At 42.6% G+C, this 22258-nt stretch overlaps 2 protein-coding genes across 2 annotated transcripts in view; one reads left to right on the forward strand and one right to left on the reverse strand.

Moving 5' to 3' along the window:
- Positions 1-3909: 3909 nt before the first annotated feature.
- The window catches only part of Cph (BCL11 transcription factor chronophage), a 31894-nt gene continuing 13545 nt past the window's right edge, over positions 3910-22258 (reverse strand). The window contains exons 2-3 of the mRNA XM_018023667.2: positions 17571-18023; positions 3910-7468 (exon numbers count right to left, since the gene is read on the reverse strand). Coding sequence (XP_017879156.1) covers positions 5277-7468; positions 17571-18023 — 2645 coding nt within the window. The 3' untranslated portion in view covers positions 3910-5276. The remainder of the gene's footprint in view (positions 7469-17570; positions 18024-22258) is intronic.
- Positions 13254-14086, forward strand: LOC108624405 (dolichol-phosphate mannosyltransferase subunit 3-like). Its single transcript, XM_018023668.2, has 3 exons — positions 13254-13366; positions 13568-13795; positions 13870-14086. The coding sequence occupies exons 1-3, from the start codon at positions 13349-13351 to the stop codon at positions 13927-13929; spliced, it is 306 nt and encodes a 101-aa protein (XP_017879157.1). The 5' UTR covers positions 13254-13348; the 3' UTR covers positions 13930-14086.

Below are 22258 nucleotides of genomic sequence, written 5' to 3' on the forward strand. Positions count from 1 at the left end.
AACGGCATTGTCTTAACTTCGAATTCGGTCGGTGGCGGCTGGTGTGTTTGCCGCCGCGTAACCCCCGCGTAGTCGATTACCACGCGAAACAGGGAAGCGCGAGCACCATTCAGAAGAGAGCTTTCCGGGGAGCTTTCGATTACGCGCAACGGCGACGACGGATTGTCCCCGACGCGGCGCGACGTTACTGCCGGATTTCGAACTTTATGACGTGTAATTTTGGCTTTGACGTCCCCGGGAGATGTACGGCTGCACCTCTTCTTCTTACGCATAAAAATCCATGAACACGATGCACTAGATCAGTCTTGAACAGAGTTTAGTACGAACTTGTGTGAACACCCCTTCGTGGGAACAAATGAAAAGCAGCTTGCACGATTTAATAACAAATTAAACGTACTAACGCTAAATCACCGTTTACATTCTTTTAATTACTATCTTGCAAGCAAATGACCTAATTTCAATCATTTCTGAACGCTGTATTTAAGTTTGACTTTTGTCATTTCGTAAGTATATTCTTGTAATACCCAGCAGCGACTCCTTTATAACTGCAACCTTATATACTCAGCAGTATTTTAAATTCACTACCTATTGCACATTGTTACCTGAGCTTCGTCCAAGATGGTAGATACCCGTGTCCAACGTGAGATGGCGTGGTACATTTTCAGCGTGCGATCTAAACCAGGATATCCGAACATTTGTTCGGGGTGTCGATCAAAAATCTTCGAATAATGGCTCGATTATGCGATTTCGAACGGAGGAGCGCAGAGGCGAAACTGTGCTTCATTCGAGACGGCTGTTTCGCACACGCGAGGCGTTCCGTTGCGAAATCGCGTTATGCAATAAACGTAATAAGCGACCGATAGCAAACTGCTCGGGACGAGTTAAACAATTTATATAACAAGCTTTCTATAGCCAGCGGAGGTGTATCGAGATCTGCCGTGAGAGAACTCTTCTCTACCGCGTCCGATCGATCAATTAACCAACAGAATCAATTATTTCTGGCTATATTCGCTCGCTGTAATGAAATAAAGCAACCGGTCTTTAAAATTATAGGAATGAAAATTAATTTTAACCTTTTCTGCTCTATTTAGAGTGCGACCTGACACTCCGTTTCATTTCCATGCAGTTTTAGGTAACGGAATGAAGTTCATCGTCTTAAGTTAAATTTTCTATTAAAGTCACTAGAAAAACCTAAATTAAATCTGATAAAATAAGCTTCTACAATTATTTATAGTTTATATTCATACAAAGTTTCAATAAATTAAAGTTGTAATGAATGATCAATGTGTATTCTTTGAATATTCAGAATATACACGATGCGAACTAGAAGGATTAAAGCTAGTGTTTGTCTCGGGAAGAACAGGAATATGAACGGAGATGGAAATTATACGACAGAGGTTATTTAAAAACAATGTGGTTTATTTGAATCGCACAAGACATACACCGTATCTGCTATGTTTATAATTAACGGACCTCCCCGTGGAAAACCTGGTCAAAGGATAATGCGCGTCGCGAACTTTGACCAGCCTTTGCCCGAGAACGCCTTGCATCCTCGTATTGCCTTAATGTCGATCCTCGGTTTTTCTTACTTTTCACTTTTCAACTGTTCAAAAAATTGCCAGGTCGTGGAACCTAGTCTAGTTGCGTTGTGTGTTTAGAAACCGAGCTTCGGATTATTATTATTTTCTTTTTTTTTTTATTTACCCTGGATCAGAAGATTTCTTGCTAAAAATCCAATTTCCCTGCTACCGACACTTCTGTTTCTCATCTCGCGTGTGGCTCCGTCCCTTGCTTACTATATTATAGGAAATACTTCTTTGTTTCTTCATTATTTACCTTTATTTATTTAACTGTCTAGATTACTTCAATTCGCTATACTTCCGACGTTCTGCTCTTCGCATTTTTTTTCTTTGTCCTCTGGGATTATCTTTTATCATTTTACGATGGTTTTTACCCTGTGTAGAAACGTTTGGGATCGACCCACGGAACTCGATGAGAGACGGAACACGCGAAACGAGGCTAATCGATTAATTTTATCCGCGCGGAAGAAACTTCGTCAGCGTCACCGGGATTTCCAAGGATCGCTTTCGCGTGTTCGTTTTCGTCGTGTGCCGTCGAATCGAATCGCCCGCCGCGAAATTTTCGTGTGGAATCGAGATTCTCCTGTGTTTCCTTTTTTTCCTATGTTTGTTTCGTGAGGCAGGGAACTTGGTCCTATGTGGGATGAATTCGAATAAGAAAGACGAGAGAAACTTGTGGAACCAAAGCGCGCTTCTCGTTTAGCGAATTCCTTTCCGATCGTGTCAACGCGTTCGCGATTCCTTTCATTTTCGCAAGCTTTGGTGAAGGATAAAAGGTACACACGATCATGCTAATCCGTTCCCCCGTTTCTCTTTTATTTCTTCCTACAATAGGTCGCGCGCCGCGGTTTTCCCGCGATGATGAGCGATGAATAAAACGACGTACGCATGAAAAAGATTGATGCAATTGATTGATTATTATTATGACGATTTTATTCAGATTTTCACGTTCGAACGCCGAGACTATTATGCTCGTCTGCCTTATTCTCCGCCCGGTTATCCAACCTCCCTGTATTCGTCTCCCATTCTCTGTTTGCTACGGGCAGTGCGCCATATATTTACAATATATCGTATAAACGGAACCTGGCATGTACGTATTTCAAGAATCAATCTAACAAACTTTTTCCTTTAACTAGATAACGAGATTTTCATTTTTTTTTTTTGCCTTTTACCTAGAGCCGTACACGTCTAACACCGAGACAACTATCTTGATATGAGTTTTCCATTTCTCCTTTTAATCCCTTTATTATTCTTTACACACGCACATACTCGCACCGGGTATGCAGGAAAAATCGTGAATCTTTCTCTCTCTCTCTCTCTCTCTCTCTCTCTCGCACGCTATCGCTTTCATTCTTTCAACGTATCCACGCACACACAATAAATTGAGAAACGCGCACGCATTCGGGGAAACGCACGATCACTCCCAGTTACTCATTAACTTATTGCCTAGATCATTTTTTATTTAGGAACAGTCCCCTTCGAGAAAAATCGTTTACAACGAGGCGAGTTTTACAGAAAAACGAAATTATAGGAAACAAAGAAACAAAATAATCCGGTAGGCAATTACGGAACAGAAAATATACATAGTTCGATGGAACGCAAAAAAATAAAAAGGAAAATAGTATAAAGTGAAGGAAAATTCCGACGCCGGTGGCGTCGATCGCGCGAATACAATATTGTACCTCAGTCTTCGAATTCTTCCAACGAAAGAACGGAGAAGGAAAAAAATTAAGGATCAATTAACCAACCGTCGTCGTTTGGACGCGCGTCTCACGGCGATTTTCGCAGGATCAACGAGCTAAGCCCTCGATCCTGCGAAAGCCGCGCGCGATTCGATCGGCCCCGACGACAATAAATATAACCAACGAACAAACGCGCTATAATAATAATAGCGTCGGCGTGCCCCGCGGCTGCGAAGTGGCCATCAGAGCTTTTTCAACCACGGCATACTGTTCCTTCGTATAATTCCAATTTTTTATTTTCAACTGCTTGCAATAAATATATACGTATATATACTGTTGTAGTTAATTCTGATCAGTTAGTTCCGTGATATTTTGTTTAATTGTTCTATTCCGAATAATAGATTGAAAATGTAAATCGGATGGACACTTCGAGCGGACATTGGGCGACGGCGCCGATAAACCTAAACAACTTTGGCATCTTCTTAACCATTTAAAAACATCTTCTCGATATAATAATTTAATAATATCGGGATAAAATAATGAATACGGCGTCTGCAATGGTTGCATCCGCGTTAATAATAGTGGCAATGAATAATAATAATCAATAATAATAATGATAATAGTAATAATAAGCAATAATAGAACTGGTAATAATAATAATAATAATAATAGATAATAATAATAATAGGTAATAATACATAATAATAGATAATAATGACAATAAAAGTGCTATGATACACTTTTGGACACAGGATCGAGGGTAGAGTCTTAATATCTAGAAAAGAAAACGCGTCGCCTTTTTCTGGCTTTTTCTGTACATCATTAATACTAAATTCTAGTCATCGATACGTAACGATGGGGTTGTTTGTTTCAAGGATCGAGGGTGAGATTTCAAGTATCGATGTTTCGCGTTTTATATACATACAGACAGAGCGAAAATATCCAAATCGAATTCACTTACACGTAATTATTTTCTTCCTCTAGAAAGGAACGGCTCAACATTTTTTTGTCGTCTCGTTTTTACCAATCCTTTTTCTTAGAAAAAAAGAGGGACAATCGGTATCGATCGACGCTAGACTCGCTGTGCGATATCGGTGCAATGTACAAAAAGACTTTTTTTCTTACCGTCTTCCCCTCTCGATTCCTTCATCCCTCCTGCCATCGAGTTTGTCCCTAAAAATTATGTGTGTCCGCGGTATCTTCATATCATATAACGTAATGTACATACATAATACACGGTTCTCCACCACGCAAACACGTATATACATATATTACGTTATACAGTACGTATAATATCTTTCTATCGTTATTAAATAAATAATCTTCAAATGCGATAATAAAGTCACTATGTTCACGTTACCCTATGTATAATATTTATACTCTGTATAATTCTCCTCTGTATCTTGCAATATATATATATTTATATTTATATATATTTATACTCTTTATGTATATATATATTTATATTCATATTTATAGCGTCTTTATTTATAACTATTTATAGGGATATACTTTAAATAGCTGTTTGTTGAGACTCGCAAAATGGTAACCATTCGTTCATTTTTTCTAGTTTCAATTAAAATCGTCTAACGGACCTCGACCATCCGTCTCCGTCTTTATATCCTATCATCCTTTTCTCGTTTAGGACCCTGTCGTCCTTCAAATTCCGCTTTCTCGTTGTATTTCTTGTTTATGCTCCTCATCGTCGTTACGACCGTTTCCAGGTCTTCTTGATCAGTTGATTGCTCCTTGATCGACCTACCGCCTCTCCTAATCCTAAGAGGTCACCTTGATTTTAGCAGTGATCGGTGATCGTCTGGAGTATACTTCGTTGATCATTTGTTCGCGTTTCATAAACGCGTATCGCATTATCGTCCTCTTCTCGCAGAATTCGCTTTCCGTCTGCTCTGTCTTCTGGATCGCCCCGAGGAAGAAGATCCCTTCTTCAGTACACCGGGTAGGGTGGCCTGTGCGGCCACAGTGGCGGGATCGGCGGTAGGCTTCCGTTCCAGGATCAAGTGTCTTTGTTAGACAACGAAGATTCGTCTTCTTGACTGGCTGGGTACGGCATAGCCAGCTTCGGGCCCTGTTGCACCACCACCACGCACTTCCTCATATGTTTTTCCAACGTGCTCGGAACCGAGAACGGCATCTCGCAGAAACGGCACTTATACGTGTCCTTGCCGTGTCTGCCGTGAGTTTTCATGTGTCTCGTCAGCTTCGAGCTCTGGGCGCACGCGTACGAGCACAACTCGCACTTGTACGGCTTCTCGCCGGTGTGCGACCGCCTGTGAACCGTCAGATTGGAACAGTTTTTGAACACTTTGCCGCAGAACTCGCACGTGTCGTTCCTGCCGCTGCGTTCCTTCTTTATGAGAGGACTAGGCAGACCCTGGAGTGCCAGACTCGACGTGGTGGCCTTGGTCACTTTACAAAACTCGTTGTTTTCCAAGTAGTGCGGACTCGGTAGCCAGAGGCCGGAGAAGTCCGGCCCCGTCCTGGGAAAACCTTGACCGGAGAATATATTAGGCGTCGTCGAAGAGTTAAAATTCGTCGGCGACAAAGCGCTGTCCTTCTCCTTGTTGTTGTTCAAGGAGTTGGTCAGATTCGGTGGTTCCGATTTAATGAAACCGCACCTATGGTTCTCTTGCAGAGCCTGCCTGTAAGCTTCCGAGTATTGCGCTATGTTGTTCAATCCGAATTTCTCCATCAAATCGCCGACCAGACTCACAGGCTTCTGTTCCACCCTACCGCTACTTTCCTCACCGCTTTGACCCTGAGTAGTGCTCAGATCCTCCGGCGTGCTTTCCTCCATGTCTTCCATCTTCACCTTCATATCGCCGTCCTCCACGTCGTCGAGGTCCATGTTCTCGTCGCAGCTGGACCCGTCGTCCGGTGCCGTCTCGAAACTCCCCTGAGGACTGGCCGCGTTCACGTTCTCCTGGTGCTCGTCTCTCATGTGTTTCCTCAGTTCCGCGAAGCTTGCTACCTCCGTCTCGCATACCTCGCACCTGGCCGGCGTCGACTGACCATCCTGCGTGTTCTCCTGCTGGTACTGTCTCTCCTTATCTCGATGACTTCTTCTGTGCACTATGAGATTCGACTGGAACCGAAACTTCTTGTCGCACACCTCGCACGAATATGTCGTCTCCGATGCCAGATCAGTGATTATAGGCGTCGAGGCGACTGGGGGACTAGTTTTCTCGCTATCCGTCGAATTGTTGTTGTTGTGATGGCCAACTGGACTCTGACTGTAGCAGGGCGGCGAATTCTCTTTCTGATGATTACTGTGCGTCAAATTGTTCGACGCTGGGCTAGGCGGTTCCACCGGTTGACTGTGATTCTGCGTCGGCTGCTGTTGCTGTTGTTGTTGGAGTGGCTGTTGCGGTTGAGGTTGCTGTTGCTGTTGCTGCTGCTGCTGCGGTTGCTGCTGGACGGTGCTCGGCACCGGTACTGGTGGCACCGGGGCGGGCGGATTCGAATTCGTCGTTGAATTGCCGCTACTAGGAGGAGCCGCGCCTAAGGACGGATTAGCGAGGCTCCTTAGGCGCGCCGAGTAAAAATCCAGATTGGCCTCGAGTGGAGGAGGATGCGCCTGGCCGGCTAAACCGCGACCGTGCGACAGCTCGGCCAGGTTCGCCAGGTTCCGAGCGTTGTTCATCGAGTCCAATGAGCTACGGACCAAAGGATCGCCGAGGTTCAATCCATCCATTCCGCGAAGCGGATCCCCGAGATTCTGAAGGTTTCTGGTAGCGGTCTGCAACTCTTGAAGGCCTCTGTATCCAGCCAGCGGATTCAGGGCGAGAAAGTCCGGCCTGAACATCGGCGGGAAACTCCGCTCGAGGTGTTGAGGTAGCCTCAGGAAACTGTGAAGCGGGTCGCCGACCAAGGAAGCGGACGATTGAAGTGGTTGCCGGCTGCCGCTACTTCCGCTCGACGTCGTGCCACCGGAGGAGTTTCCCGCGGACGAGCTGCCGGTGGATTTGCTGCTCAGGTTCAAGTGATTAGGCGGACTTAGATGATGCGTGTGCGTGTGTGTCGGCGTCGGCGTCGGCGGACTCGGTGCAGGCGTGTTCGACGAGGAATTCGTTGACGACGACGGGGAGGTGTACAGACGGGCACCGTGAACGCTTTGCGCGTGCTGCAGGAGTTCCCAGGCAGAACATAGTCTTCTCGAGCATTGCGAGCATTGAAGCCATCGCGGTTCTGAAACAATTAAGAGTCGACGGTTTTGTTTAGCCACTTGTTGTCGATATTGATCAAGAGAAATTGTACAATGAGATTTTAAATAATGCTAGGATATTTCATCCTCGAACAAAAACCGTAACGGATGGTTAAGCCAGCGATAAGTTGCGACCACATCAAACAATCTAGGAGATTACCGTGACTCCCGATGATATATGGTGCAGCGGGTAAAAATCAGCCGTCAAAACGCGGGGGATAACTCGACAATACAGCTACGAAACATGTGTGTCTAACGCGTGTAACAGTGGAAAGGAGGCAGCTATCAATTCCGGTGGGCACCCTTAATTTCGCGGAATCAGGATAGATATCGAGTCGACCGATTGAATCCTGAATTTCGAACGGCGCGGCTGTGTCAAATTGCGGCCGAGCGGGGGCTTAAAAATAATATCTCCGAGAACGACGCTCGGATCCCATGGACGGGGTTGAAAAGATTTGGCTGGAGGCGTATGGGGAGATCTGTTCAGCCACAGACCCGGTTGAAACTGACCCTTAACGACTTCTCGACCCTCTCTCTGGCTGTCGGCGGCCGCGGGAGGGACGGGTTTTGAATTTCAATGTTTTTAATCCGGAATATCAGATTTTCGGCCATTTTTCACGCTCGGGAGACGCTGCGCCACAACGTGCCGGGGTGTCCGTGGGATTTTATTAATTCGGGGCCACCCTCCGTGGCGAAAACGGACGAAGGAATAGGAAAAAGATGGAAAGGAACCGGAACAGACGTTCAGACAGCCCCTTGTTTCGAACCATTGCTGTCGAACTTAGGCTTCAAGGAACATATTTGGTTATTCCGGACGTTAAGGGTCATCGCGACTAAATTTATGTCTCCAGAGGAACGTCTTGAACGCCTGGTACCGTGTAAGACTTCCGAATAAAAGGATCTTTTCTTTATGGTACATTGCCGTTTGCGGTTACGTGTGAGCAAGTATTCGATTTGCGGTTCGACAGTGGGAATATTCCGTCATTTATAGTAGCATCGTATGTGAACATGGTCACTTTTTAGTTTAGTTTAATCATAAACGATTTTTATTGTTACGAAGTGTTCATCGGCGTACAGCACGTGATCTTGTTATGAAAAACTTGGTAGTGAATTTTAAAGAAAGTTTTTAGCCAGGTCGAACGAAAGGGCGAGTTAAAGGGAGATTAAAAAGTTTCCGACGGTTTCCCATATTTTGCCGTTTCAGACTGATTTAACAACGGGAAGAAAAGTCAGCTGAAGACAAAAGATCTCGACAAAATAAAAGCGGTCCTAATTAAATGGCTGTTCGAGATAGGGGGAGATCTTTGTCGTCGAAGAAAGCTTGGGAGAGCGAGTGTCTTAAAGCTGAACCTCCGCTGAATAAGACCTTACGTTTTACTTAAGTTTCTTAAACGCTTACTTCTCGTCAACGTCGAAATTCAATTGTCTGTTACATCGGACGAAACATTTTTCGTACGTCGTATATTTAAAATATTCTCATTTCCCGACATGATTTTGTACATAAAAAAAATTGAACGAGTCAAGAAGTTAGACATTTCTCAGAAAGAATCGAGACTGTGTGTTGCAATGCTAATTAAAATTAAATACCGTGCGCACATTTTTATTCACACCTTAAATTATTGTTGAAATTGTTGAAGCGACACGGTATTAGCAGGGAGGCACGACGTGAAATATGCAGAAGCGGGTACAACCGATGTCCAATAAATGAATCACAGCTCGCGGATGCTGGGCGACAATGGGACACGTAAACAATGAATCCTAAATTAAATTAGAAACAACTCGAAGGGACGTCAGGCTTCATAAGAGCGATAGGATATAACCACGCGACAATACACAATGGGAACACATATCGCCGTGTGTAACAAGGTGCTAAGTAGAATAACGAGGCTGCCGGTGGGCGACGGATTTTTCTGCTGCCCGCCTCGCGCTGACCTTTCACCACGATTACGCTTGCGTTTACGCGTCGCGGTAAGAAACGCTCGCGGAATGACAAGAGGGAAGTACCGCGACGTGATCTCTCGAATAACCTGGTTCCGCATAAAACGCGTTGCTTCTAAGCTTTATTTTCTCCTTTCAGAGGTTGATAATTAAAAAAGAATAAATTTGGAACATGTCTTGACACAAACCTTTTTAATCATAAATTAGAGATGGGATACATAGAACAGAGTTGGTTTAATGGAGTTACTAAAATAATCCACAATATAAAGAATTGAACGGAGTTCCAACATGAAATGTTAATGCTTTACTATTAAACATCTGAACGTACTTATGGATTTAAAATATAAATAGGAAACTCATAAATAGATAATGATACAGGAATCTCAGACATTAAGATAGTAAAATATTAAATTGTACCTAAGAAAAATGTATCATATAAAATTCACATGTCACAATTATAGATTTAAAACCAGAATAAGACCAGACCACGAAACACAAGAAGAACACTTAATTTCTGTCACGTCATTCGGGGAAGCAGCTAGTCATGGCACAAATGATAGAATCATCGGGTGGGAAACAAAATAACTGTGAAAATTTGGCATATTGTTTCACGCCTGGGGCGTTTCGGTCGTCAGCTTTCTTCGCCGGAAGTAGAAAATATTGCCGAGTTCCCCCGGAACTTTTGAAAAGGGGGAGGACATCGTCGGGAGATAAGCAAGTGCTGGGGTATAATAAAGGTGTATCGATTCGGAGGCGAAACGCTTTTCATATGCAAACGTCGCGGCCGGCCATCCGTTAGGATTATTTCTTTAGATTTTCACAATCTCCTCTTTTTATATGAGAGAGAGATGAGTCACCCTTGCAGAAGATGCAGCCGATAGAGGAAGGCATCTATCATGACGTATAGATTTCCATTATTAGGTTTGTGAACGGGAACGAGTAGAAAGCGAACGACAGTAATTGCAAATAAAATATTTATTCGGGTATTTAATTTCTAAATCAATTGATGCCAATTGGAATTGTTTAAATTCTTAATCAATCTACTGAGATCTAAATTGTCCTTCCTTACTTCTTTATGTCTAACAATTTTATTCGTTTAATGCGTTTAACGGTACGTGATTCAAAGTTAAATCTACCAATAGGGTATCGCAGGATCAAACGAACAATATGGCCCTGCACGAATCGCGGCCCTCCGGTTGGGCCTCGCGATGATAGTGACCGAACGATTTTCCTCAGAAATTGCTCGAGAAGATTGGCCCGCGCGACGTTTACGAGCAAATTGTTCGGAACGGCATTGTTTAACGACTAGCCAAGCCATGGTCATCCTACGAATACTTCCTTTCAACCCTTTCACGGAAGATTTCACACGAAACCTAGCCACCCTTCGTCGGAGCAGTTTCAGCAAAATAATTTTCCGAATACACTCCTGCCATCATATCCATTTTTAGATACAGCTTTCAAGGTTCTGCATCGCATTCCATTTCTACTTCTAAATGCTCTTCAAAATTGAAATATGTTATCCCAATGCGATTACATTACATAAAGAATAGTTATGGATATCACGAATATTATTAACTTTCACTGATTATCAATTGTTACCAAAATTTTAACCAATTCATAACCACTGGGCATTGATATTCACATGAGAGATGAAAATTTATTTCGCCGAGGAAATCTTTTCGCTTTTCAACGGTGCACATCTGCCGTCGGTGACGTAACGAGACACGCACATGCAGACACGTACCGTGTGCACGGACACACAAAGGGCTTTAATCCAGAATGGCGTGTGACAATATTAAAATATCGATTAGCCAACGTATGCGGCGTATGCACTTTGTCCTACGTACAAGGGTTGCACTTAAAAGGGACAACGCGAGCCGACGCGGCGTCGCATCCAGGTAGACAGATTGTAGGCGATTTTAATCAGGGATCAGCTCGCGCTCACCGAGAGTGACCGATTGAAACTAGCCGCATTCAATGCACAAACTCCCGTACAAAAGTTTTATCCAGCCCTCGTACTTCTAATCTTCTGATTCTTTTAATCTTTTGTAGTTTCGATTAAAAAGATTAAATGTATGTAATTAATAGAATTTTAAATTTTCTTCTCCGTCCATGAGATTCATGTTCAGATCAAAAACTGTTCTTCTTATATCCAATGCAGTTCTTTGTGACTCGCAGATATTTTACATTTTATTCGTCGTGGTCACTGTAAATATGAAACGCTGTTGGTCAGAGTATTCTTGAAGGCTTTATGTCTCTGTCCGACCGCAAACACCAACAGCGGACCACGGTGCCCATTAACTGTTCCTTCTCGTTCGCAAAGAAACCAGACGAAAAAGAAGCGGCGGGCGAACATCGTTCCTCGGCTTGAAATAACAAAATTTCGAGAGCCGTGACGCGTGCCAAAAATATTGCACCACTTTCCCCGGCTCTTCTTTGAACATTCTCGCGTTATTGCCTTTAACCTGGTCGAGTTCATCCGCCAATGCTGCGGCACGCCGCACCGGTTCAAGAAAGAAACAACCCGTGGAGGAACAGACAAAGAGAAGACACGTTTATCTTGGCAGTTTGAAACGTTTCACGGGCCGCATTATTGAAACGTAGCTGCTTGCCTGCTTCTCTTTACCAGTGACAGTTTAATTGTCTCCGCAGAACTTCTATCCGCAAGAAGAAGACAAATGAAGTTGCCGCAAGTACATTTTGTGACGAGTTTTCGCCCAGGAAAATTAGAAAGAAAACGAGAAGAGAGAGAGAGAGAGAGAGCGCTCGTGTAAGTTGAAAAATGGAACGTGGCAGTCGAGCGCATCGAAGGGCGTTAATTTTGAAGGAATTCCTTGAAGCATGTAACGAAAAAGTGAAGATCGTCACGCGTTAGGAATGGAAGGAAGGAAGTCTGGATCCTTGAAAAGTCTAGCAGAAAAGCAGCCAGGACGTAAGAAACGAAGATCGTCCCACGTATTGGCAGCGCCGGCCGATCCAGTGTATCACTTTTATGTCGTCCTCGTTGACTTCCTTCCCCGGAAAGAAAGCGTGGGGGAGAGGAGGTGGGAACGGAAGGGCTGCGAGAGAGCCTCGAAACCCTGAGATACAACCAATTCGCAAGCAATTCTCGCTTCGCCTCGGGCGGTCCGCGAAGACGAGGGTGACGGTCGAAGGTAGAGGAGGACGCAACGCGAGAGGCAGAAGAAGTGGAAGAGGAAAAGATTCCGGAAGGGGATCGGCATAAAGAATCACGGTGGAAAAAGCTCGGCGGCCGCGAACGAGAATTAATATTCCAGACAAACGTGACAGATAGATCAAATCTGCATCTCACCGGGGTACACCGGTGTCAATTTCGACGGATTATCGTTTCTCGTCTCGACCTCTCCGCAGCTTCCGTTTTTCTCCGTATAACGTCACTGTCAATCTCCTCGGGTTCTTTTCGCGACACCCGCGAGGGAGCCTTTTGTTTCGCGCATACGCTTAAGGACGTATTGGCTATACAGTCAATCCCAAAAGTTTATGTACCTTAGAAAAACGCATTTCCTATAATTAAAAATAAAAATAGTGCATTCTTCTTCTAATTTCGATATTTAATGAGTTACACATGATTATTTGGCATTTTATTGATGTTGACAAAATCCGACCATTCCACCGTCAAAACGGCGAACTTTTGGCAAAAAATTTAGTTTTTCCTCAATTACTCCTAAACCGTTAGTTATACGGGAAAATTGCAAGAGAGCTTTCTTGTAGAGGACGACGAGATCTACAATTTCCATGTAAAAATTATTCGCTAGCATCAATAGTTTACGAGTAATTTGCAAAAAACTGTTTTTTCGTTTTTTCGTTAATGTATGTTTTTAATATAAGTGCTTAGGAAAAGAATTAAAATTAGAATATCTGGACGATTTCCATAGTTAATTTAATACATCTTTGTCTTCTATTCTATGATATTGTTCATTAAGGTAAATTTAAAACTGATTTCTATTAACTTGTTGTTGCTTTCGATATATTAAGTATTTTTGCATAATCCATATTTCATTTAATGAGCAGTGCATACATTTGAATAATATTAACATTTAAAAAACTTTATTATATAGATTACTCATTTCTATCTCATGTGATCATAACAAATTTCAATAAAAACGATATATCTTAAATTTCAGATGACTAAACTATTGGAGTGGCTCTTATTTGCTACTTTATTCTTTAGCATATGGATCACTGCAATTACAGAAAGCATTAATTTGTCTTTCATTATAGAATTAAGAGGAATCATCCTTGTTCTTCCATTCATTGTTTTATTGTTATTTGGACTGTATTCAGCTATTGTCATTTTATATAGAGTTTTCACGTTCAATAATTGTGAAAGTGCTGCTGTAGAATTACAAGAAGTAAGTTCCAAAATGAATATACATTTGGTGACAATTCGTAAGAAAACTTGTAAAACGTATACATTTTTTTATAGGAAATAGAGGAAGCTAAGAGAGACCTCCAAAGCAAAGGTGTCGTTCTAAAGAGCAAATGAATCTGTATGTTCCTATATAATTCAAGCTGTATATTGCGACATGACGAATTCATTTATGTGGATTATATTGGTACACACGTTTAATAACGAAGAGTAAAAAAATTATAAACAGCATAAAATCGTTTGTCTCTTGATAATAAAGAATACAATATTTTAATATCTGTTTAATCATACATATATTCGCATAACAAATGGGGAAACAAATGCGTTATACATATGAAGGCGCAATTCTACACCTATACATATGCAATCATATTAAATGTACAAAATGTGGTTCTATTAAGCTTTCTAGAACGAATTGACTTACTTAATTACACTAAAAATGAGTGACACTGACAGAAATTCAAATACAATCTTTCCTTGATCTTGTATCATTTAATGTCAGAATATGGATTACAGATGTTTTAACTGCTACGTTAACAATTAACGAGAATTGGAGTGTATTTTATTTAAAAATTAAAATGCCATTGTTAACTCGAATTTCTTTCAATCAAACTAATTAAATGATTCTAATCCTTAATTACTATTTGGAAGTTATTGGCAAAAAACGAAAATTTGGAAGAAATTGAAGGGGTACCCCTTGGAAAAATGTCGGAAAAATCGAAAATTTTTTTTTGTCGTTTATTATTAGCAATGTTCTTCCGACGTGTGATTTCTTTTTAAAAAATGCGTTTCTAAAGTGCATAAACTTTTGGGATTGACTGTATAGCCAATACATCCTTAAACTTACTTCTATCTGAAGAAAAGGATTTATAGCTAGATTCGTCATCGTAAAAGAATTATTGAACCTTTCAGTTGATATGTAATCTCGTTATTTTCAACTAAAATTGTGCATCTCGAATATATAATTTGGAATTTCGATTTTCAATCTCATCGAACTTGAGCAATGAGAACCATTATAAAAATCTAAACAAAGAACAGTGGAGAGGACTCTACTTCTGCTCCATGGTGCGTGTCAATCGTCTCCGAACCACGGTTACCTTACCTGGACAGATACAACGCGGTGTCACGCAGTTACGCATCCGTACCGGTCCACGAATGAATTTATGGGGAAGCGTTCGCGTGCGTGCTCGTGCGCACCACGTAGCCAGACAATAGGACGATTCTAATTGGGCTTTTGGACGTGGCCGGTCGATGACAAAAAACTGGACAAAAAAGGCGACGAAGGGGGCTTATCCGGGGAACAAGCCGTGGACGAGTCGGGGGATGAGCACGCTGGACCCGGATGGGGTTAACTCTCTCTCTCTCTCCCTCCCCCTTATTCCAAGTATCTGTACAGCCTACCAGGAAAGGGGGTCGCCTGCCTCGAACACGTTCCACGGACCATGATGAAATTTTAAAGAGACACTGGTGTGCGCTCGCACCGGGTCAACAAGCAGTTATGTAATTATGATCGTTTGCATTATGATCACCCTTTGGCCGCGAATCCTGTGGTTTGCCCGCGACGGAGGATCATCCTTTCGAGTGTGAAAAATCTTTGAATTCGGTGAAGTTAGGGACAGATCATTTTAATCCGGGTGAAGCGGTTGAGGGTGTTTGATTTCTGTTTAATCACATCCTCGACTGCATCCTCTTACTTATATGTGCGATGAATATTTAAGCAGACGGGGAATGGGAGTAATTTGTTGGTTGCGGGCTTTGCTTGTCGGGAGTTAATTGGAATTATCATTGGAATCTGAACCTGGGGGAGAAGTAATGAGATACAATTTAATGTATTGTACTAATGAGCGATAAATAGTTTGTTATACCTTAACCGTAATTAATAACGTTTTGCTTTTTGATAAGCGTACGTGCAATGAGTTCTTGAACAGATATGAGATTGTTATATAACTAGCGAGCGAAAGAGTTCTCAGTATTATTTACAATTATTTTTTGTTGGGTAAGATCCAGGGACAAACATGTTAAAAATAATTAATAACAGAGAATAATTCTTAGAGGAAACGATATGTAGTTCACTACATCGAACGAAACTCAATTGGAATCATCCCCCTAATTTTTAGCTACAGTCAAGTGTTAGCAGTTAATTTAAAAATATATACAATTCGACATTGTTTTCCGATGATAATCGCATCCATTGAACAATTATTCTGTTAGATCCTTTTCTTCGCACTTTCCCAATAATGGTTTTCAACTGAGCACAATTAAGATCGAATAATTCTTAAGGTGACACTATGTCGGATCGTTCTAGTGGACGTGATAATATTTGCAAAAGCGAGAACACGCTAATTGTAAGCTCCATCTACCTACTCTCCTTATTCTTCTTCTTTCCTCGGCCCTCTTCCCTTTTTTTCCCCTTTTTCCTTCCGATGCAAAACAGGGCGCCCGCGTCAATTTGCACAGGTAAGCACCGAGTTAAGAATCTCAAAGGCCGCGCTTTCAATTCATCAAGGGCGTCGGGTCGCATGAATTTCGTTCGAAGCCGCGTCTTTGAAGTTAATCGGAGTAAACCACGTCGCGTCGCGCCTTGCCCATGCTGGCGTTGATTCGAATCGACGAGTAGGTGCGAAATTGAAACCATCTCATTCTATTCCCACCACTATTCACTCATCGGACATACTGATTTTTTACAAATATCGAAAAATTCATAATTCGTAAATAGACAATAAGCAGAAATTGTATTAAAATTCATTTTGCGAATGATCTTTCGAACAATTCAATAAGTTGCGAAAGTTAGGGGTAATCAAAACTTTTATATTGGAATAGGAAATCGACTCGACAATTGTGCATCTGTCTGCAAACGTTTCCTAACAACTTAACACCTAATATAATTCCCTCACGAGCACTCGAAACCGGAATCAGATGATCGGCGAGATTAAAAAATAAAACTAATTACGCGACTTTCCCTCGTGGACGACCGTCGAAAAAGCAAACCCGGGGACGTTCGCACGTTAAAACTTTCGACAATGCGGTCTCCGATAAAAAAGGGTCACGAGGGGGAGGGTAGGGACTATGGGGGCAGGTTCACCCCAATCCCCGAGCGAGCTCTTTAAATTCAAAAATCGAATCTGCCGCGGCTATTGTCCATGCTTGTTGAACCACGATCGACATCACATGGCAGCCCGTAACTGTACTTTAAAAACTCCCTTTCTCTCTTTCTTTCTCGCCCCCTCGGCCAGTCCGAATCCGAAACCAAAAATTTCACGCAGCAGATGACAGTTGTCCACGACCGTTGATAGCGAGTTTCCCCATTTCATTTTCGTTGCTTTGCTCAGATGCGTTTCAATTTATTTATAAAAGTTAATTTTATATGAAGTTATATTTATATTTAGGATAACTTTGTTAGTTCTCTGCTGATATTATTTTTCTATCGAGAGAGCAGCTCGGAAGTTCTATAGAATGTGAAAGCGCGGCAAGCATTTGTTGCCGGAACACACGCGATTTATTTATAGAGGCTACCTTGACTCGAGAGACTCCCAAACTCCAAGTGGAACATGTCAAGACACCACGAGGCATCTTTAACGTGTATGAATTATAAACGTGCCTGATAAGTATCGCAAACTTTGGTACACAATTTTTATTAAACTTTGCATCAAATCAAAACTTCAATATATTTCTCTTAGCAAAATTCTACTGAGATTCTCAGTGGAACTTTGTTGCAGTCCTTATTGACATCGTTATAATCGAATCGAGGAAGTACTTACCGGAATTGACTGTGTTCGTATCCGCGTCCACGGATTCGGTCTTGGGTTTCTTGGGCAAGTCCTCCTTGTCCTTGTCAGATGGTTCCGTTCGTCTTTTAGGCGTCGAGCTCGCGCTGGCTTTTAGCTCGATCGGACTTCCAGCGTCTGGACCAGGAACCTGAAGCGTCGGAGGGCTCTCGAGCCTGCCTCCGCCCCTCTTGTTAATGGGGGCCGAGATGCTGGGCACGGAGTTCAGCTTCGAGTCCTGGTCGACGGTCTTCAACGCGAGCGGATCCTCCGGGTCGGAGTCTTCCGGCGCCGCGGTCGCCGGCGGACTGTGACAACCCTGGAGGGTGCTTCGACAGTGGTTCACCTTGTGCTCGATGAAACGCACGATCTCGCCAAGGGGGTACGACACCCTGCAACCCCCGCATTGGACGGTGTCTGGGGACGTGGTGCCTTGCGAGGTTTCCGCTGAAACATGAAAACATTCGTCTCTTTTAAACTCATCTCTATGAAATGTATCCGTCGTGTTTTTAATTCCATCATTTTTATGTAAAATCATTTTTTGTAATATGACAGCTACCCAATTTTTAAATATTTTTATTGACTGTAGGAAATATCTGTATTTCTGAAAAGTTCATTAAATTGATTTTTTGAAATCTTTTCACTGCGTGACAACAGCGTCCAGTCCTCATCGTGAGAAGGAACCACACACATGTTCATACGAAACTAAACAGAGGACACTCTTAAGAATTCGCTCGAGGCTGCAAACACTTAAGATAAAAGGACACTTGTAGTTTTTCTCTTGAACTTATGTCCTAGACCACCCAAGGAAATCTTGTTATATTTTATTCTGTCACTCTAGCCTTCTGTATTTATATTTCGATGAAAACATAATTCTAATTTTTCGGCAGAACTGCATTTTGATTTAATTATAGAAATTTAGTAGAACATTTATCGATTACCAACAGACTTCTCATATTTTATGTCTCAGAATAATCGAATCCCATAATTAAACCAGTCGTATAATTTATTTACAATTCCTTGAATTTAACAAATTTGTAAATATCAAATGCAAAGTATAATTCAAACATGGTATAAAACTTGCATTTAACCCAATAATAATTATTGCCATCAAGAATATTTTTCACAGGTCAAGAAGCCAAGACACAAGGATATAATTAAATCACTTCAGCATGCATTGCTCAATTCTCGTGTATACATAAAGAGTAGCAGGGAAATTTGGTTAACCGTAGGAAAACGCGAGTGGCTCTGATATAGAGATCTAATTTCCTTCTCCGCGAGTCTTATAATTCACCGTAGTTCGAGGGGCTAAGGTCCCAGGGTCAGCCGCAGACGTAACAATTCACTTTTAAGTGTCCTCCAACAGACCTCCTGGCAGACATTCCTCGCGGCTTCTTCGCTTCCCTGTCCTCTGCTTATGCCTCGGTCCATTAACATAGAGATTGGCAGAAGCTTCATACATCGATCTCTCCCCCGAGTCAAGTATCCATATCCATCCGAATAGGGCCGGTACACTGGCGTAAAAATAACGAAACCCCACCGCTTTGTCGTTCTGCCTATTGTCTACTTTTCTTCTTTGTCTTCTACTTCTTCATCTTTCTTCTCCTTTTCAACTCTCTGCCAATTATCTCCGAGTATATCAAATTCTATACTTTACCAAATGGTTTTCAATTGCAATAGTGTTTTTAATTTCTGATGAAACATCCAGATGTTACAGAATTTCTGTTATGTAAATATAAAGAAATATTGATTCCACGTTAAAACTAGTTCTGAACTTTACTGGCGTCGCAATGGGATAAATATTTTATTGTTTGATTACGACCCGTTGTGTTTCTATTTAAAATGAAGTATGTGATTTGTTCAGGTCGTTTTCCTTTTACATTTTCATGTATGCGCGGACACCGTTCGATTCTTTCGGGGCGGAGCACAGGTTGACCAGTGGCCAGCGCGCAAACTCAGTTCAGCCAGGCATATGTGCTATCATTCTTCACTGTGAATGTCAAATTACAAATAACCCGAGACAAGAAAGGTTTTCCACAAAACATAATTTACGGGCAAAAATGGAGTCTTTCTTTAGTTCATAAAAATGGTATAGAAGGAAAGGTAAATAGAAAAATTCGTTCGAATTCGGACACCCGACCCTCAGATAATATCATACCTCCAAGAAAGAAACATTCCAAGTACACCGGAAGGACTCATACCTGGATCGAACGGGAAGCAAGATAATTCTACTGTGCAGAACCTGACCAAGACAATCCCCTAAGGGCATACAAGATTTTAATCGTTCGTCCAGCATCTTCATCCTAAAAAAGCGTCCAATAACGGGCAGAAGCAAGCATCCAGCCAAAGGATACATTATACGCAGTACTATTATGTCCTAACTGTGAAACCTTCAACGAAGGACTGACTGAAAAAGCGAGAACGATCGTGGACAAGGGAGGAAATGACGAAAGAAACTCGCGGTGGATGAAGAAGAGGGCCTGAGAAGGAAAGAGAGGGAACGGCTATCGCTGCGAGAGCGGAGACAGAGACGGGGCCTGAATGGACTACGGACCGGGGCCTCCGGGTCCGTTATTCGCCTACGATTGAAAAGCGCTCGCTTAGAAACAAGAGACGCGCGACCGGTCGTTAACGACAATGGGCTTTTGTTTTTTCGGGGGCAGATGTTGGACTGTGGCTCGGTGGCTGCGGCGAGGGGTACCCGAGCCAAAGGAGGGAGGAACAGAGACGGAGAGGGCCCGTAAGTTACGCAGTGCTACCCCTCTTCTGGCACGGTATTTCGACGAAGGTGAGCGCGAAGGAGGACCCCGAGCCCGACACGTGTCCGCTCCTCTCTTCACGGTGAATCTCCCTTATGCATACACGCACGCGTCACTTTTGTAACCTGTCCGCGAAACCGGTCCGAAGTAGATACAACGACTGTCGTCGGATGTTTATTCATTTACCGGCTCGTTCCGCGTTCTAAGAAGAAATTACCGGCATGAGTAATTGAGAGGTTTTTAATAAAAATGAACCTTCTACAAAAAACATCACAATAACTGTACCTCTTGGCACAGTATTCATCATATTACACAAACCAAATCTACAAAAAGACATTGGTTCTCCACATAATTTCTATTCTTCTGTCGATGACTCTGATAAACTAAAAATGTTTTATTATCTCTATCAACAAATAAGACGAACTTCGATCACGTAGTTAAGCAGATAAAGAAATAGCTTTAATGTTTACAGTTTCGTTTTGATTCTCTTAACGTAAACGCTTTGAGAGAAAACAAGGCTGGCCGCGAATGCCTGGGAAGATGCCGCGAACAGCGGAGAGAAGATAACATAAAAATACGATATTGGCCCGCGAATGTAAGTTGGATTGCTTACAAATTGGCCCATACATCTGTAATGCCTCGATCAGTGTACCGCGTGACTCTCCCTTATTGCGGGAGATACTTCGTAATTTCCATCCACGAGTGGAGGCAGGAGGGGTAGGTAACAGTCAGATGCGTATAGGAACCGCTGCAGGAAACGTCCCGGGGTTATTAGTCCTCCCACATTAATTTTCTTCTTTCTTCGTTTCAGCTGAAATAGATGAAACGTTCGATTTCGTGCCGATCATTCACGACGATCTTTTATATTAAATCCCGAGCCATTTTCTCCTCTTGATCATTCGTTCCTCGATTTAATTAATTCCGAATCGAAATGGATCGTCCTTAACTTGCCGAAACTTTATTTTACAACTGTGCGATTAAACTGGTTACCAAATAATTGTTCATAAAACAGCAAGAAAGTTTGATATCAAACTGTAATTCCCGTACGCGAAAACGGTTCTCGATTACCCTGGAATGTATCTATTCATGAGTACCAAACGTCGTTTCTTCGCCGCGAACAATTCCCCGCGGATCAAATCTTCGTAAAGCAATTATCAAACTTAGCCTATTCCATTTTCAGAAAACAAAAAGCAACTATAACAGTTTTACAACCAGTCATTACATTTCCAATCACTACAATTCTTCCAGGTTCGAATCACTCGATCTTCGATTTTCATTGACCGCACACGATTCCTAGATTCTGCACCGTTCAACTAGTTCTTTCCGAGACACATTTTCCACGCGCTGGGATACAAACCGACGTCGTCGTAACATGTACACGCTGCCAGACAGACGCACGAGCACACACACGGGGAGATAAATATACGCGAGGATATCCCGAGGCGGTTTCCTTGTTAGGACATCCGTCCTGTCAAAACGTCCAGAGGACACATCGGAGCAATTGAATTACGATCATCCCCAGGGCGAGCTCCGACCGTAACCAATAATTCCATTATCCATTAGTATTGGGTCGCGGCAATTTCCTTCGGCGAGGAGCCGAGGCAACGGACGCGAGCGAACGCGTACGTGTGCCCGCTCTTCGTCTTCTCGAACCGCGAGATACCCAGCCAAATCAAGAGATCCGATGGATTTCTGGCACACGTCGCCGGGAATATCGAAACCTCCGCGCGAGTATCCGCGAGATATTTTCCCGATAATGGAGACCGCGTCCCGATCAAATCGACGGCGCTCGTCGAGGCAAAAGCCGCCTCTGGAATTCGACGAGCTTCAGCTTGAAAATCTCGATACGTAGAATACATCGGAGCTCGTAAATGATCGATCTAAGAACTGACTTGTAATCATGAATTAATTGCTACAATACTT

Source organism: Ceratina calcarata, unplaced genomic scaffold, assembly GCF_001652005.2.
Source record: "Ceratina calcarata isolate Rehan_Ccalc_2016 unplaced genomic scaffold, ASM165200v1 scaffold309.2, whole genome shotgun sequence".
In the NCBI taxonomy this organism is placed as follows: domain Eukaryota; kingdom Metazoa; phylum Arthropoda; class Insecta; order Hymenoptera; family Apidae; genus Ceratina; species Ceratina calcarata.

Bases quoted from the DNA above. Each gene is read 5' to 3' on its own strand.
- LOC108624405 (XM_018023668.2), top strand. The intron at 13,796-13,869 runs GTAAGTTCCAAA...ATTTTTTTATAG, and splicing joins CTGCTGTAGAATTACAAGAA to GAAATAGAGGAAGCTAAGAG.